General features: G+C 37.2%; 1 protein-coding gene across 2 annotated transcripts in view; it reads right to left on the minus strand.

The window, feature by feature from the left end:
• TOX (thymocyte selection associated high mobility group box) overlaps positions 1 to 19,182 on the minus strand; it is a 311,656-nt gene that overhangs the window by 13,813 nt on the left and 278,661 nt on the right. For both annotated transcript variants that reach the window (XM_074386674.1, XM_039464885.2), the window contains one exon: positions 9,556 to 9,636. In XM_074386674.1, the coding sequence (XP_074242775.1) occupies positions 9,556 to 9,636 (81 nt within the window). The remainder of the gene's footprint in view (positions 1 to 9,555; positions 9,637 to 19,182) is intronic.

The raw sequence follows: 19,182 nt of genomic DNA on the forward strand, positions 1-19,182 counted from the left end.
CGATCAAGAGTAGAAAATATGTGTCATTGTAAAAATGTTTTCATTTTTAATTTCTATATATAACATTACTAGATAATGAGGTAATTTTTGGCTAAGGAAATAAAAATATCAAATTCAAAATAAATAATGAATCTAATTCTCCTGAATTCTACTATTTAAATAACAGTATGTGGTCCATCATATAGATAGATGATAGATAGGCAGATGTAGAGGTGGAATAGACATACAGATTTGTAGAAGTCAACAGATAGCAACCTAATTTGAGATACTTTATTGCCAACCTTGTAAAGCTCTCTTTTCTCATGGATAATTAAACACAAAATATTTTCTTTATTTAGCCATTTATTTGTCATTTATATCCTCCACATCAAAGCGTGCAAAGACCAGTCCCCCTCAACCTACTTTGAAAGAGCAGTAACTTTTAATCACTAGAAGAACTACTGGCAAACTCAAAGCACAGATTTCCAAAGATGATTCAGACAACACTTGAAACATAATTTTTAACCTATAGTGAGGGAGCATTTGAGGAAGTTATATATATTTTCCCTTTATTTTCTAATCACTGAATGTGACAACGGAAATAATGTATCCAGCCATGTGCCTAAATGTGGCAGGTGTTCCAATATGAATTCTCTTCCTGTAGTCTCTTTTCACAAAGATGCCCTGACTCCTCAAAAAGGGGATCTTTTTTTGATGGTAGGGACTTCAATTTCTGTAGCCCACGCATCTAGCATAGTGCAAAGTACAGAAAAACACAGTTATGTTTTCTAAGGAGTGAATGACTATTTTTGAACAATCCTCCAGGCAGCCACCATTGCCCTTGGTGACTTGCCCTCTTGACAAGACACACCGTTCTTCTTCCCATGGAGTGAGGAAGGATCTGAAGGCTTGGAAAAGCCACAGAGTATCAGATTGACCTTCCTCAGGCTCTTCTCTGCTCTCGGCAGGAGATAAACCCTTCCTGAAGTGATGAGAAATTGTAGCTTTCCACTCCATCCTTTGGTTAGATACGCTGCCCTTTATGCCTCACTGCTCTTGGGGGAATGGTAGCAGCAAGGCAGCTTGTTCAGTCTCACCTGTACTTTGGGAATTTGTTTTTTATGTAATGGTCCACTCATTTAGATGAGGAAAAATTTGCTTCTGGCTTTGCTTTTCATTAATTATTAAGCAGACTAGTACAATAGAGCATCTATTAATTACAGAGCTCTTTTATTGTTCTGGAAGATAGGTAGAATAAGTTCATTTTCATAATAATGCTATAAATTCATAATGTGATTAAATGAAAACACAAAGGAATCATACTCTTACTGTCATCTTCTTCCAATTTAACTGTGGAAGCAAGGCTACAATTTTGCTAACCAAGTATATTGCAAATGAAAACCTCTATACCTATCGATCAGAAAGTAGAACTATTTTCTCACACATACTAAATAATTCACATTTGTTTCCACTTTCAAACACATTAACCTCTTGTTTAGCAATGGAATCATGTTGGTCACCTGACAAATGTATTTTCCAGCATGTAGACAACTGAAAATCAACCTTTGAATCCCACACTTTCATGGGAGGAATGCGTTCTTGCTGTTATTTTCTGAGTATGTTCTCTTTCCTATTTGCTTTAAACCACAGATTCTGGAAGATATTTTTTATAAGCCTTAAAGTGAAGGTAGGGACCATAGAGACATTTTGAATCTTATCTGTAGAGGATTCCATTGACATATGCAAAATGTATAAAGGATACATTATACATATAAGCCTGAAGATACCTCTTACTAACCAAATTGTTGATTATCCAAGGTAGTTTCAATCCCATTTAGTTTGTATAATGAAGATAATACTGCATAGTGTATAAATTTCCCCATTCTGGGATGATATGTGCTATAAAAATGAAAGATTGACAAAGCGATTGTTATTTAAAATAGCAAAGTATAAACACAAGACATAAAACTCAGCGAGAAGAACAATATAAAAGTTGCTGAACCAAATCAAATTAATAGTCCATCTAATTTGATTCTTGTTTTCAGCACTGACCGATACTTGATGCATTGAAAATTAAACAGAATTTATGCACCTACTCAATTGTGCACTGCTCCTTCTGGAAGAAAAAATTCTTTCTGGTCCATGCAGGTGATTAACTTATACCCTGAAGCATGAGATTTTATTATCTTTAAATCACGATCTGGGTTTAAAGAGCCACAAATTTTATGTTAACAGTCATACAATGATCCATCCCATTTACAAATTCAGACTCAGTATTTGTCTCCATAGCTCACCATGGCATGATATTTGTAAGTTTGTCTCATTCTGTAAAAAGAAACTATTTATTTTTTTCAAGTCCACTTTCCTTTAATTGAACTAAGCATTTTGCTTCTTTACTATTGATTACAGAAACAGAGAACTTCCTTGAATTAATTCAATATTGTCCCGTTGGGTACATTAAAAAAAAAAAAGGTGTCCATTTGTCCTTTATAAATCTTAGTACTTTAGGAACTACTCCTTAAGGTAGAAATAAAATCTCATATTTGACCTTAAAGTCATGAATCTGATTGCCTTTATTTAATACACCAGAACATAGTTATCCACATGCCATCTCCTTCCAGGTTGGCAATTCTGAGAAGCTGTACACTTATTTCAATAATGCTGCTTTTATTTGGGATATTTGGGAACTTCTCTACTGAAATTCTCTTCAGAGCCTGTGGGACACTGTTTTACATATCCTCAGACAACTCTTTGTCTTTTGATGGTGAATTTGATTTTTGGAAACAGCTAATAGTCACTTGAAGCCAAGTCTGCGGGTTATATCTGGGTGATGTTTGGGGAAAAGAATGAGGTGTGAAAACAATGTAACAAGATTGATTTTCTAACATGGCTCATAAACTTTTTCTGACTACAGTTCTAAAAGAGGAGTTTCAAAAATTTTTTGAACTCTGGGAGCAATAATAAAATAAGTTTGCAGCCTCCCAAGGTGACTACTTTGAATGCAACACTCATTTTGGGAATATAAATTCTGGTCTATGTGGTAAAATGAAACTATTTCCATTGCTTTAAAGTTATACATTGTTTTCAGCATAATAATTTAGATCCATGTCTAGGAATTCCTGAGTCTATGGAAAAACTGTATTTCCTTAAGCTTTATTTAACAGTTCAACCCCATATGACTTTCAATAGCATGTAAAACTGCCTAAGCCAGGAAGCCCTAGGCTTCATCATACCATATATTCTTGGACCTGTTTGCAGGGTTCAGAAAAACCATTTCAATTAAGGAAATTATAGATGAATGCATTTTTGCTTATATCTAAATAATTTCTTATCTTTATAAAGAAATACATCTATGAAACAAAATTTTCCTTTTTTAATGTCACTTTTAAAATTTCTTCATATCAAAGCAGCCTTTGATATAAAGAAAAACTGAAAATATAATCCAGCTAAATTTTCAATGACACAAAAATATTTCCTTCCTCCCTTCCATACCTACTAATACTAAAAATAAAATTCATAATAATACTTATAGCTTATTTTTTAAGTGCTTCCTATGTTCAAGATGCTAAGCCATGCTGTTTATTTTTAAAAATTTTGAATTTAAACATTTTAATTTTATTGTGATAAAATACACCTAAAAAACACCTAACATTAGGTCTACCATCTTCATGAATTTTCAAGTGTACAATCCAGTACTGTTGACTCTAGGTCCAGTGTTGCACAGCAGCTCTCCAGAGTTAATCCATGTTGTTTGAAGAATGCTTTCTGCCTGTTGATATGACTCCCCATCTCCCCTCCCCCAGGACCAGCAACCACCGTGGTACTCTTTGATTCTATGAATTTGACTATTCTAGACACCTCCTATAAGTGGAATCATGCAGTACATGTCTTTCTGTGACTGACTTATTTCATTTAGCATAATGTCCTCAAGTGAACCATGTAATTTATATAGATTTTCTTATTTTGTCCTCATGGAAACCCTAAGATGTAGGTCCTATTATCTTCTCTGTTTAACCCTTGAGTAAATGGAGACTTAGAACATCCAAGGACTGCATGCAGGTATGCATTTAAGAAGTGGGAAACTTGGGATTTGAATGCAGATCCACCTGCCCCAGAGACTATTGACTCCTCAGTCTGAGGACTCTCCCAGTATGATAGAGGTGGCACTTTTAGAGGTCATAGAACAGGCTTCCCTTGATTCCATGTGGAAGCACTGGGGTTGAAGATGCCTTGGAGACCTTCAATCCTTATTTATAACCTTCGCTTCTGCTTTTAAGTTTTTCTATGGAAAGAAGTTGTTGATTCTAACAATTCAAGAGTTTAGCAATGTTCCCTGTTCAGATTAAATTCATTTAATTTGAAATGGAAACTATTTTCTTATTCTGTCGTCAGAGAAAATTAAGTATGAGTAATCACTACCCTATGTCTAATGCCAATGTGGACTTAAACACCTTTGGTCTTTGTTTTCTGCGTTTCATAATCTTGCCTCCTCTCTTTTTCTGCTAATATCATCTAACTTTTGGCCTTTTTATGACCAATTTTATGATGTTTTCCAACTTCCCCCTTTAAATGACAGAGCCTAAAATTGAATAAAGTATTCTGGAGTCCGACCAGCTCTGTGTTGGCAGCATTCTATATCCTATAGATGTGTCCTGAGATTCTGATATGCTTGTACAGCAGGGGTGGCCAGTGCTGGGCAGTTTTGTCTCTGGTTCCACATGACCAGCTGAGGCACCCACCCTGCTGGAATAGCATGACACACAGCAGTGGTTTCCAAACCTTCTGCAGGCCCAGATTCCTCTGACGGTCTCAGCCTCTGGTGGTAGTGGGGGTAGCAGAGTGGGCAGTTGGCTAGACTTCACCCTCCATTAAGCCAGGGCAGCTTTACTTTTAGCTGTTTCCTATGTAAGAGCTGGATTGAAATTTTATGGAATGTTATTTATTACCTCAATAAAATGAGGTGCCAGTTTGAACGATAAAAACATCTGAGAATCACTGAGGGTAGAGAAACACCTATAAGCTCTGGAGCAAGATAGTGAGGACTCAGACTGAGTCCTACTCTGCCACAGCCACTGTGGGAAAGCCATTTACTCTCTCTGCCTAGAGAATGTCTAAAAAATGGGGCTAATTCCTATTGTGCAGGTTTACCGTGACGGGGAATAGGAACACATATAAAATGCCTAGCACACCGTAAGGCACATATAAGCTACTCTGTAGAAGGATGTCGTATGTATTTTTCTTAGTGTTGGAAACAATTCAATATCCTTAGAAGAACAGGCCAGGATTTGCATTTGGAAGTTACAAAAAGCTAGAGTATTTGTTTCCTAGGATTAAATATTTTATTTCTGGCAGATTTCAATGTTATTCAAGCTTCGAGTCATGTTAATTAATCTGAATTAGATGATATATAGCATCTTTTTTTTTTTTTAGGTGGAGTCTTACTCTGTCGCCCAGGATGGAGTGCAGGTGGTATGATCTTAATTCACTGCAACCTCTGCCTCCCAAATTCAATTGATTCTCCTGCCTCAGCTTCCTGAGTAGCTGGGATTACAGGTGCCCACTGCCAGGCCCAGCTAATTTTTGTATTTTTAGTGGAGACGGGGGTTTCACTATGTTGGCCAGGCTGATCTTGAACTCCTGACTTTGTGATCTGCCCACCTCAGTCTCCCAAAGTGCTGGGATTACAGGCGTGAGCCACCATGCCTGGCTGGAATATAGTACCTTTAAATGAAAGAAGTAATCACTGAAGCATTGTCAATTCTGTGACTCAGTTTCACAGGTAGAGTCAAAGGTCATTGTTCTTATTTTTGGTTATATTCTGTAAGAAGCAGCTAATTTTAAGGGATCACTTCAGGCCTTTCAAGTATCATGAAATAGTTCGCTTTGATTTGCTGTATAAATCTTTGTCTCTCAGCACCTAGTCCTGTGTCCAGGCATTCTGCAATCCTGCCCTGGATGCACAATGTGGCCTAGGGGCGAAGTGGGGAGAAGCAGCAGACTGTGACTATGATATGGCCACAAATTAGTGAGAGGATCTATTGGCCTAAGAATGCAAAGTCATATTTGGGGAAATGAATGCCTTGCCAAGAAAATACGTACTAAAATATATAGCTCTGGAGGAGTAAGTCAAAGTGGCTGGGAAGAATTTAGGAAAATGGACAAGGTGCTCTGACCTTAGCAGAGAGAATGTCAAAGCTGCACCACGGCTCCAAGGCACTGGGTGTTTTAGGGGTGCAGGAGAGCACATTGAGAGGATGCATGAGCAGCTTGGCCCAGCGGAAGACCAAGGGCAGTGCAGGCCAATGTCAGCTTTGGCCACTGGTTACCTACAGGTATCTTTCCTCTTCTGGGAAATGTTGATAATCAAGCCTACTTCAAGGGATACGGCCTGAGGATTAAGGGAACTTATGCACATAAAATGATCTTTTAAAAACTTAAGTCCCATCAGGCTGTCTATCCCCTACCAGAACCCATTTTATGGTTCCCTTTGTACTGAGAATGAACTCAGCTCTTTTCAAATGTCCTGCAAGGCGTTCAGGATTGGGCTCCTGCCCATCTTCCCAACTTCAGTTCAAATCACACTCTCTCCATTCACTCAGCTCTAGCCACACCGACCTTTTCAATTCAAGGAAACATTTTGCCACCCTGAGTCTTTGTACTTCTTGTAGCTCTGCCTGGCCAGCTCTTTCCTCTGGCTCTCTGGTTTTGCAAGTTCCTGTCCTCCTTTGACCCCCAGATCCAATGTCACCTCTTTAAAGTGGTCTTTGCAGATCACCTAAGCAGAGACCTTGCTTTATCTCCTCCAGAACACTTGGATTCTCAAATCTCAATCATTTATTGCTTTACGTTTTCACTGACAATTTTCCTTGATGAAAGAGAAAGTTCTTTAAGTCCAGGGAAAGAATTTCCCCGTTCTCCACAGCATTCTGTGAGCCTGGTACAGTGCTTGGCACAGAGGACAAGCCCAGGAAGATTGGTCAAATGAATATACAAATGAGGGTGGGGGGTGGGGAAGAATAGAGCTGGCTGGCACATGGTGGCTCCTGGGAGTTGTTATTATGGGATACATCATGTAGCATTTTCTGTTTGCCCTTCTAAATCTTTTAGAACAGGGAAATAATTCATAATGTTAAAAAAATTATAATGTAGAAAATTATTATAAAATATGACTGGTTATTATTTGCCTTGTCATAATTAAAAGGAAACAGAATTAGACTTTTATATATGTTATTATATTTTATAATATAATATAAATATTATAGGCTGGAAATTTTTCCGATGATGTCTAGAAAGTTACACTGCAGATATCCATTCACATACAACATCGGAGGGTCACTTTTTTAACCTGGAGAAGATGTTTGTAACTTTCCTTCAATTTGTATACACACAATAGATAGTTGTACATAAATAGATATTCGACAGCTCCAGCAAAATTCCTACTGCCAAAGAGAAGAAAAATGTCAGAGTAAGCTGTAAAAAAAGTGCTTGGTTTTTTAAATGTAGAAATGGCAATTCACAGCATTTATACAAATTGCCGTACACTGCGGGTTGCAACTCTGAAACTGAATAGTAAGAAAAGTTGCAGCTAAGAGCAAATCTGAGGACACTTGTTTTGAAAGTAAAGGCTTAGTCAGTACCACAGCATTCTGGCAATCTGCATATCATTAACTTTTTGTATCGTGCTTTGTATTGGGATTGAGACTTCATGTATTGATTTTCTCTATGTAAAGTACTCTAAGTAAAACTCTACATAAAATCTTCAAAAATAATCTTACCTTGGATGAGATAAGGAGAATTAGCTTTTCAAAAGCTCCCCTTATATTTTTGGCATATTAATGTATTAATAATATCATCATGACTATTTAATCCAATGGCTGTAGGGATCTAATATTTTACACTTTTTAGGTTATAATTTTATATACATTATTTGAAACATGCAGAAATATCATTTGGTATCAGCAGAAAATATAAATAGCTTCAGAAAGAGATAAGTTAGAAAGTGCAAGATAATCCAAAAAAGCTAGAAATTTTAAGGTAAATTATACCTAATAAGTTTTCTCACAGTGTCATACCTTAGAAGTAGAACATAAGATTGAATTAGAGAAATCGTTTACTGAAATGTCTTAAGCATTTGTATTTTGGACTCTCTTTTCTTCTCTGCATCAGTATATTCAGTATGTATTTTCTTCGATAAAACATGATTTACGAAATTATTTTAGAGTTACAATGAGTCTAGATATTGTGAATGAGACAAAAAGTATTTTTTTTTTTTTTGAAACGGAATTTCGCACTTGTTACCCAGGCTGGAGTGCAATGGCGCAATCTCGGCTCACCTCAACCTCCGCCTCCTGGGTTCAGGCAATTCTCCTGCCTCAGCCTCCTGAGTAGCTGGGATTACAGGTACGAGCCACCATGCCCAGCTAATTTTTTTTGTATTTTTAATAGAGACGGGGTTTCACCATGTTGGCCAGGATGGTCTCGATCTCTTGACCTCGTGATCCACCCACCTCGGCCTCCCAAGGTGCTGGGATTACAGGCGTGAGCCACCGCGCCCGGCCCAAAAAGTATTTTTTTTTTTTTTTTGGATGGAGTCTTGCTCTGTTGTTAGGCTGGATTGCAGTGGCACAATCTCAGCTCACTGCAACCTCTGCCTCCCAGGTTCAAGAGATTTTCCTGCCTCAGCCTCCTGAGTAGCTGGGATTACAGGTATGCACCACCACACCCAGCTAATTTTTGTATTTTTAGTAGTGACAGGGTCTTACCATGTTGGCCAGGATGGTCTTGATCTCCTGACCTTGTGATCTACCCGCCTTGGCCTCCCATAGTGCTGGGATTACAGGTGTAAGCCACCTCACCCAGCTGAAAAAAAGCATTTTCTAAGGGTAAATGGGATGAAGTCCAGAGTCCCAGACCACAGCGAGCATAGTAACAGCCAGTCTGGGACTTGAGATAACAGTGTCTAATGCTTATAGACTCAGTCCATCTCTGTGAGGTTATCTTCTCGAGAATTCCATATAGGAAATTGTACCTTTATTAACATGAGACCAAACAGAGTTAACTCTTGAGTATTTATAACAGGAGGAACTAGTCTTTAAGACATTCTAAATCACTAAGTATTTTTAAGCCTTGTTTTTATTTTCAAATGATGTGACTTATAGACAATTTTGGGGCCTCCTTATCTCCTAATGCTGCTGTAATGAGTCTAGGATTTCAGACAGTTGGTATGTCCTCAGTAAAGGCCATTGGCATGGGGGCCAGGAGGCATTTAAGAGGGGGATTTGGAGAAGTAGAAAGTTGGCTTAGGGTGAAGAATGGACTGTGACTAATCCAGAAAACCAATCATCCACAGGTGGACAATATTTTAGAAATGGCCCAGAGGATGCTGTTCTGGTCTTTTGGGACCAAATAAATATTTCCATATCATACAGCTTTGTTTATAATTTACATTTTCTTTTTTTTTCCAGCAAAGAAGATTGTGCAGAATTGTGAAAGTCTTATTTTATGCCTTTAAGTGACTATCGGAGTCTGCCCCAAGATGGCCACAGTCCATCACACTATCACACAGCTGCACATTACCTTGGATACAAGGCTGGCTCTGTATGCTGCGAGTTGCTTCAGGTACTCCTTCTTTGCAGCCTCGGTTTTCTTTTTATAGACCTGCAACAACAGCAAAGAGTCTTAAATTAGAAAGTGCATCTGCTTTTGTTTTCAGAGAAGTACAATACAGAATATAATTACACACATATGCACTTATATAATATAATAATATATGTCTCCCTAAAGATGATGTTTTCTTACTGAAACAGATTCTTAAGAAGCATGGCAATAGACTAGATAAGAAGAAAAAATAACAACAGTAAAACTTGACACTTTTACATAAAATATATGAAAGGATTTATCTGGGAACTATAAGTGTAGAGGTAGTTGGGTTACAAAGATACTGTTGACAGAAGTTCCCAGGGAAACCACACGTGAGTAAATAAGGCATTTATATTTATGTAATGGGCAGATAACTCCACAGCTCAGTCACATCCTGATATATATGTTCCATGCTAAATACAAAAAACAAAGACAAAATTTAAGGATGACAAATCATGTTCAATAAGCAAATCAAAGGAAACAGAGTGGAGTTTGCAGGTTCATCACTGTTTTAAGATTTGGAGCCTTGAAGTTCTATTTTCGAAGACTCAGGAAACAGTGATGGTGATTAAGGACACGTTTGGGAGAGGAATGGGAAGCCCAAGTGGCTGCAGACTGCGTGTGTGCCCTGCCCTGCAGCCCACTCTGGTCACGTCCTTTCCAAGAAAAACACTGGATGTCATGGATCTGTGGACACCTCATTTTGAAAAGGTAAAAATGTTCTGAAATGAATTTCAGTTTACAGAAGCTTTCCATTTCTGAGGGGGAATCATCTTGAAAATAAAAGCAAAATCATCCTAAATTGAGCAAAAGGACTGAAAAATGACTTGCTTGTATGCTAAAGGTCACATCGTTAAGTTAAACAGTGAGCAGTCGTTAGAGTCGAAAATGAAAGATTAGCAAAGTGAACACACATGGCTGTCTGCTACCATTAAGTTGATTCTTTCAAGGCTTTGGAGTATATTTTTGGCAATATTTTGAAATCAGCCTGAAAGAACAAAATATTTTTCATCCTTTACTGTGTAAATGGAAATGTATTTTCATTGATACAGCTATTTTAAATTTCCCACATCTTGGATTTTACAGCAGGGAATGAGGCTGGGCTAATATTTTGTAATGCTGAGCTCAAAAGCAGACACACAGATCAGTATTGAAAAGTGGCTTCAGAATAAGTCAGAGTAGTTAAATATAAATTATGTCTAAAGACCAAATATCTGCCGTTTGGCAGCAAGGGTCAATTTATGGTTTCAAATGCTGACTGTGGTTTGCTGAGCCCAACACCAACTATGAAATTCGAGATGTGAGAAATATTATTTACTCATGAATATTTTAATTAAAGCAGAACATTTTACTTAAGGTAAACAAATGACTAACCTTGTCAACAGAATTATAACAGGACTCTATGAAATGAATGTGCTAATTTTTCTCCTAAAGAGAGGGCTTCAGCCTTGATTTTTGTATTTGGCATTTTGTTCTAATAAAAGCCAAGTAAAATAAGGAATTAAGAATTAGTACAATATTATCATATAATCAATGTGCATCTTACTAAGTATGAAACTAAAGAAACTTTAAAAATCATAGTTCAGTTTTCTTTTTTTGCAGAAAGCCAATAAATCCTTCAGTTTAAGTACAGGAGTACTCTAAATTTAGAGAACTAATTATTGGAAGTAAAATTCAAATTCTTTTTTGGAAATTCACATGTGAAAACAAATAAATGCTAAAGTCGAGTAAGTGCATTTGAGCAGTATGATCTGTGTATATCGTAAGCCCTGGTGCAGCCACAATCAGAAACACAGCTCTCCTGCTTTTCATTGATTTATTTTTTTCTTGAGAGACAGATTTGTTTATAGTTTTTCTTTAAACCTCTTCTCAAAGACATAATTTATAATTAATGACCTTAAACTGACAATGTTTACATTTGCTTTTAATACCTTAAAACTGTTTCAAGAGGGTTTTTCTCCCATACAGATAGAAATCCTATTCAGGACTTTGAAGCAAACATTTAGTCAATACGTCTTTTATGGTAACACATCTTTGTATACCCTAAGCATTTCTATAATGTTTTTATTAATATGCTACTCCACGTGACTTCCATTCAGCTATCTAGGATGCGTTTTGCTTTCAAAGGCAAATAGAAAGCACTTTGGTCCATAGCATTGCCCACAGCAACATTTTCTAAGTTGGGGCAGATAAGACAGTATTGCCAGATGGTTTGACGGTAGTATCTATTATTTTTCTTTCATTGGTTTCTACTGAAACAGCAACAGTGTGACTACAATGCTCTCCCTTTGTTGAGTTTCTGGCAGTTAACATCACACAAAGTGTTAACTTTTCTTAAATTTGTTGCTTAACAACCAGGGAAGAAAGGTGTCTAACTCCACATGTTTCAGGCTGCATATGTGCCCCTGGTTTCCCTCCAGAATCGATATTGTTACAGGATACCTGACTAGCATGCAGAGTCCCCTGTTTTCCACAAATGGCTCCCTATTGGCTATTGATGATTGGCTATGCGGGATCATTGCGTAAGTACCTAAATACCACTTTAGAAAAGAGTAAACTCATCATGTCACATTACATGGATTGATGGATCCAGTCTTTCCTGAATAGCTGCAGATGTTCAGAGGGAGAATTCAAAGGGGGGTCATTTCGGAAGGTAGATTCCTGTAATTGTGTTGAAAGGGGAGTAGCCTGGATCAGAATTAAAATCTGAGGTGGTCTCCTCAGCAGTCATTAACACCTTCATCTTTGAGAACTACCTGATGGCTCCCATTTTATATACTCTGTATACCTTTCTGATGTTACCTTTTGAAATTGGACAAGGATGTTGCTTGAATTCTACATGTAATGGAAACATCTGAAGAAAGACCTCAAATATGAATGAATGATAACGATAAACATTCCACATGCAGGTGAAGTAGGGGCAATCCTCACTTTAAAAAAGATATTTAAAAATTAACGGTAAAAAAAACCTCTCGAAAACATTTCAAAACCTCCAATTACAGATGAAGAAAGTCCTCTGCTTACAGAAAGCAAAGATGTCCCAGGACAGCGTTTGGCAACAAGTAACCACTGTCATGAGCAAGTGCACAGAACTTCTAACTGACAAGGATGGGTCTGATTTATGTCAAAGTTAAGTTTAGGAAAGAAATGGTCTCTCACTCTTAGGAAAAGACAAATATTTTAAAGGTATGTGATTCATACAGTAAATATTAGCATTTAGTTGAGTCACAAAATGGCTTCCAAATGGTCCACAGCTGTTTGAAATAAAGTACAAAGTTGGCCAGATGAGGATTTAAAAATCATAATACATCATTTATCATTTCCCCCCACTCATCCAAACACTTTTGAATTCATCCTGTCCTAACTAAGTTATATGCTGTGGTTTGTTATTCCAAGAAAGCTACCATGTCCCATCTAAGGATTGCATCTCAGTGGCTAAACTAAAACATATATAATGGCTAAACTAAAACATACGTAGATAGTCATCAAATAGCAGTTCTAGAGAACTCAAATCCTGTCACGTGATCTAGTGATTCACCGAGTCATCTTTGAAATGCTCTAAATACCAGCATGTACACATGTTTTTATAAGCTAATAATCCCTAATTGAAATCAGCAGTTCAATATCAACGAATATGACAAACTCAAACAGAAAAAATTTCTCATACAATCTGTTATTTTCCTTTTACTTTCTGCTTCTTCTCTAAACAAACAATCCATCCAACTCATACAGCAAAGCAAAATCTTATAAATACCATTTGATTTCTTCTTCCTTCCTTCTTTTCTCTTCTGGCCCTTAGTTAATCTCTAGTCATAGTTTATTTCAACAGCCTTTACAATAATAATAAGAAAAAATGTAAAATTCTTCCAAATTCTGGGTTCTATCCAAAAACTAAAGGCATTTTTCATTCTGGGTAACTTCAAATGTAGTTTTTCCCATTACTACTTAATGTTTACAGAAAATGCTTAGAAATGTATAAGTAATAAGAATTTAACCACAATTCTGTGCCATATTTTTTAGTAATTAAAAATTTGTAGCTTCTTTGAAGACTGTTGTTATTTAAGTCAGAGTGAATGCATCTGTATTTTATATAGAACTTAGTTCATTTAACTTAGTGGTTAAATGTTCATCCTGTGTAACCTGCTCAGCATTTTCTTAGGTTCTAAGGCCTTTAGAGAGTGGTATTAAGAGGATTGAAAACATACCGTGTGACAAACATCTTGCTATGAATTCCTTTTGAGGATTGTCTGACCCATGTAAATGGTCTTAGCAATATCAGTTTAACCTGTTTCTGGAATGGTAAGAATCCAAAGCGAAGTCCTTGCCTGAAAAAATGGCTACGAAATACAACATATCTGCTTTATTAAATGAAGATGACTAAGGAAAGTATGTTCTTCAGTTGTGCTTACAAATCTCTTGAGTGCCCAGTATGTGCCTACTGTAGTGTGAGGCACTGATTATGAAATTAAAATTAAAAATTCATTAAAGTTATGCCTCCATTGTGTGCATTCTGTGGATCATGCTCTCTCTATATATTACCTCTAATTCTTTCAATAAAAATATTGCATTGCATTATTATCCCCATTTTGCAGATAAAAAAACAGACTAGAATGGGCAATTATTTTACCTAATATATTAGAACCGGTATATGGTAAAGCTATAGTATGAATAAAGTCAATCTGGTGTCAAATGTTCCATCTTTGTTTGCTCAATGGTTCCTCCTAGTCATGAGAATGTCTGATTCTTTCAAGACACACAACTGCAAGGCCTGGTCTCTTTTGTTTACGGCTGAAGCCCCAGCATGCTTGGAACATAGTAGGTGCTCATGAAATATTTATTGAGCATATAATCCATGGTCTCAGGTTTCTCCTTCTACAAATCAGCATTAGTATGTGTGCTAAGGATGAAACTGAAGTGCATGTTCTAAATTACAGTCTATTATCAATGGAAACAGTGGACTGAAACACAGATATACAATCCACCCAAACATTTTTTCCAATCATAGATAAAGCACAACAGATTTGAATGAGTATTATGTTTGAATTATCTTCCTGCCAACATCGTGAAAAATTTCAAATGAAATGTCTGCTCCCATGGTATCTGAGTATACGAACATTTGTATATGTGTACGACAAATGCTTATACCCATGAAGGCAGGCAAGAATCACATTTATATACCACTAATTGTATGTGTGGATATATATATATAATATATGAAAAAAATATATGAATACTTGAATTTCATAAGTAAAGTGTGCTCACCATTTTATGTAATAATTTTCATGGCTCAGTTTCAAATTTGTATGAATATGGACTTTGCTTACATTCTACAGTTTTTCAATGAACAATTGTTTTACATATCCTTCACTCCTAGTTTTTAAAAAATTGGGAAAATGCTTAATGTTTATAAGGAAACGGCCAAGATAAACACATGTGTGAATGCTATGGTGTGAGAGGATTTTAGTTAACCTTAAGTATTGTTGACATAAAAATCCAAATTTTATCAGAAGATAGGCGGAAAAAGAAACTCCTCCGGCAGCATTTACGTAGTGGGTCTCTGAGCACCAATGAGGAGGAAATGATTTGATTGTGTGGGCTCAGAGGATTTCTCAGCTGCCTCATAAGTATAATTCTGGCTCCTCATATCCCTGCTGCTTCTAATTTAGCAGGACAGGCTCATAATTGAAGCAAATTAACTATTTACACTTGCCACTTCTACCAGGGAAGAGGACACAGCAGCAGGAAAGAATGAGTAGGAAATTACATTCTTCCCACTTGTGTCAGATCTGCCCTTATATAAACACATTAACAGTAATTTCACGAGGCGTCAAACATAGGAATAAATACTGAGGAATAAAATAATGAGGTGTTGCTATTGAGCTGAACTGCTATGGCTAATATCCTTGGATATGAATTATGCATCCTGAAAGAAGGCATATGTTAACAGTATTCAAACAGTTTCCCTGCAAGTGAGATCTGCTCATTAGGCTCTGGATCTCGAGGTAAATCCACTCTCTTCTTCCACGACAGGGCTAGCATTTACAAAAATACACGCTCTGGGCACCGTGGGCTGTGGTTTCTCCTGAATACACTAAACTCTGAATAGGCTTTCCACTCCATTTTTAGCATAACAGCATGTTTATTTAGCTCTTTGGCTGCAGCTTTAAAGCCATTTAATGTAATGTAAACAAGAACATTTTGTTTGTAATTTGCTAAATGTCTTACAGCCCGACTGTGTCTCCAATTAGGAATTTAAGGTTCATTTAGTAATTTACATCTGGTTCTGATTTAAGGTGACTTTCCTTTTTCACTTAAGAACCGGCTTGCCGTGGCTAAAAAGGACCCAAGTACACTCTACAGCTCTTTGGACCAACACTTTCTGCTTCAGAGCAGGATGGGCTCTTTTATTTGGTAGGGTTTTATTTGTTATATATTGTCTGTGCACCCAGATCCTTCACTTACAGTGACCAGAATCAGAGAGTTCAGAAATAATGTAGGTAGACAGGAAATTTAGCTGGAACCTCATAACGAACATGCTGAGGGTTGCTGAAACTCCAAGGATCCTAATACAAAGGGTGTGATATTGTTAACTTACTATTTTTCTTTCTCTGTAGGTTCCAGTCAGTGAAAGATAAGTAGCAGAGACCAACATCACAGCAATACTTATGTTTTATTTCCTTCTCCATCTGGTGCCTTTTAAACAACTTAGTACGCTTCTGAAATGGGCTCTCCATTGTCTTACGAGTCATTAGCATTTAAAACCCCCAGTTGGAATCTCAAACACAATTCTGCTCCCATTCCTGATTCAGTACCATCTTCCAAAGTATTAAAATGGGGAGATCTCTGATATGTGGAGTTTGTTCAGTGGCTTTGGTAGGAAGGATTCATAAGGGAGGTTTTGTGTTCCTTGAGGATTTTTATCGCTTCTTTCAGCTTCCTTTTGATTTCTCTTCTTTGAAAGATTCTTCACAGAAACCAAAGTACATATTGTTTCTCACTCACCATGGATTCTGAAAATAAAGATCTGCCCTTCTGCAGTGGCTTCTTACTCCCGCCTATACTCCACAATGAGGAAGCATGTGATATAAACACACAGCAGCTCTATTAGTCATGTTCCCTCTGGCTGTCAAGAAAACATTCAATTGTAATCTCACTAATAGGCATTTTTCCTTAAATATTGTAATTTTCTGAGGCCCCCAATAAGTCATCAATAATTTTGTCCATTTTTCCCAGTTTGTGTTTATATTTGTCGCTGTTCATAATTGTGGGCTACGGTGACAACAGGATTTTGAAACAATTGTGGCACGTGAAATCTTAGCCTTCCACCGGAACCAGCTGCCTACACAATGCCAACAGCATCACATGGGTTTGTTCTGTAACATGCATATTTGTCCAAAATTTTGAATTTTAATAGTCTGCCTCGAATCTGCTCCAGGAACATTCTTTTAAAAATACATAGCAGTATGTGTGCTCCCCAATTTGAATATTAAATGAGAATAAAACACAATTAATTTAAGTTTGAAACGGAGATATTATAGTATGTTGGCACAATGAGTTAACACAAAGGGAGAGAACAGGTGGTAATCCACCATCATAGCACTTGGGGATATTTTGCTGCGATTTTCTGGATGCCCAAATGTGCATTCCAGGCAGGCACGTTTGCTCTGCTGACGGCTCTTGCAAACTGGTAGAGAAGGGCTGCTGCAGAGCAGAGAAGCAGCGGTCCAGCCAGTGCAATGTGCTCCCTTTTGTGAGCAGTGTCAGATTTCATTCAGTTGACCGTCTCCCTGCTTGGTTCTGGCACAGGCCTGCATCCAACGTATGTCCTACACCCTACCTTTTGGCATGATCTGCTGTCTTACTCTCTTTATTAAGCACGTGCAAATGATAGGCTATGTTGAACTTTTATGTGCAAATGATAGGCTATGTTGAACTTCTGTGAAGTCAAAAAAGCACACAGCACGGGACAAATCATTTTAAAGTGATCGAAACTGTTTTGGTCATCCCAATGCCTTGTTTTAGTAACACTTAAGTGCTAAAATTTAAAAATATTTACTATTGTAAGATAAAAAAGTTATTTCTATCAATCTTGGCACAATTTTTTTAGCAACTGGATTTTGATTTTGAAATGGCTTTATAATACCAAATGATTTATATGTCAACTATTACGTAACTTTACCCTTTATAAAATGAATTTGCTCCCCCAAACCCTGTTTTCATTGAGAAGGAACCCAAAGGTAGACTCATTACAAGTTACTTACTAAACTAGGCAACATATGAAACCTACAAGAGAGAAACATACAAAAGTGAAAGAGAAAAATATTTGCCATTATATATATACATATACAATTAGAAACCTTACACATAATTGTAATTATATCCACCTTAGGGAGACCAGCCTCAATTCTCTGAATGCCAGAATGGGAAAATGGGAATGATTTACCTTTTTAACAACGACATTTGAGAATACTGAATCTCATATTTTTGAGGTCTGTAAATAATTTGATGGTCAGACAAAAAGAATGCAAAATATTATCTTAATATTCTCCTCTTGCTATATTAAAAATAAAAAGCTGTAGAATTAGTAGGAAGAAACCTGCTGCTTGGTATTTACTGCCTTGAGGAACTACCTGATTTTCATCATAAGACCATTATTATTTTCCATCAGAAACATGAGAACAGAAATTTATTTTTTAATATTGACAATGTAAAGAACCAATCATGGGCTAGGGAAGGCCTTTGCAGACTTCCCTTTTTAGAAACCAATGCTCTTGAATATGGAAAATAATTAGGAAAATGTAACTGGGGTCAGAGGATAGATAAGAGAAGTAAGAGGAGTGGCAGAGCAGGTGATTGATGTTTCCAGAAATGAAGAGTTTGACAAAAAGACACCAAGGAGGCAAAATGAGCCTTGAAACAATACTCCCAGTTCAGTCACTGAGTCTCAGGTAGGGAAGAGGGGCTGACCCTTCACAGGGGAATCATGTGTCTTCAGATGAACAAGAATCGCTTCACCCTATCTCTAGGGAAGGGAGGTGCTTTTGGGATGCTTTCTCCAGGAAACTTTGTCTCACAAAGCAAAAAGTTTACGGTACTGAAGCCAGGTGCATATTCGACAATGCACAGAAGGCTTACTGGAGCAGAGAGCGAGCTATGTCTTCATATGTGGCATCATGGGTGGAGCAGGGAGGCCTTAAGGTGACATCAGGGAACAGGGAGGGGGTTGGGATTGCTGGTTTGGAATACATTTAGTTTCTCATTCAGTGAGGCTCTGCTGAGTGGAGAAATGAAGTCACTGTACAATTTACCATGATTGTCCAACATCAGTTGGAAACTACACTTCATGTTTGAGAGTGTGAGAGCAAACTGACCTACGTTAGAATAGAAACTAGCTTTAAAATTCTCCAACAATATGTTAAGTTTCAATTAGAATCCCATAATACAACGTCAACTACCCTCTTACAGTGAGTGGGTATTTTAATCGAGTGTACAGAGAACATTTTGGTGGTGTGTTTCCTGTTCATGAAGAAAACTCTTGCAACACAGGGCTCTATATGGCAGGCC

Source organism: Saimiri boliviensis, chromosome 15 (genome assembly GCF_048565385.1).
Source record: "Saimiri boliviensis isolate mSaiBol1 chromosome 15, mSaiBol1.pri, whole genome shotgun sequence".
Lineage (NCBI taxonomy): Eukaryota > Metazoa > Chordata > Mammalia > Primates > Cebidae > Saimiri > Saimiri boliviensis.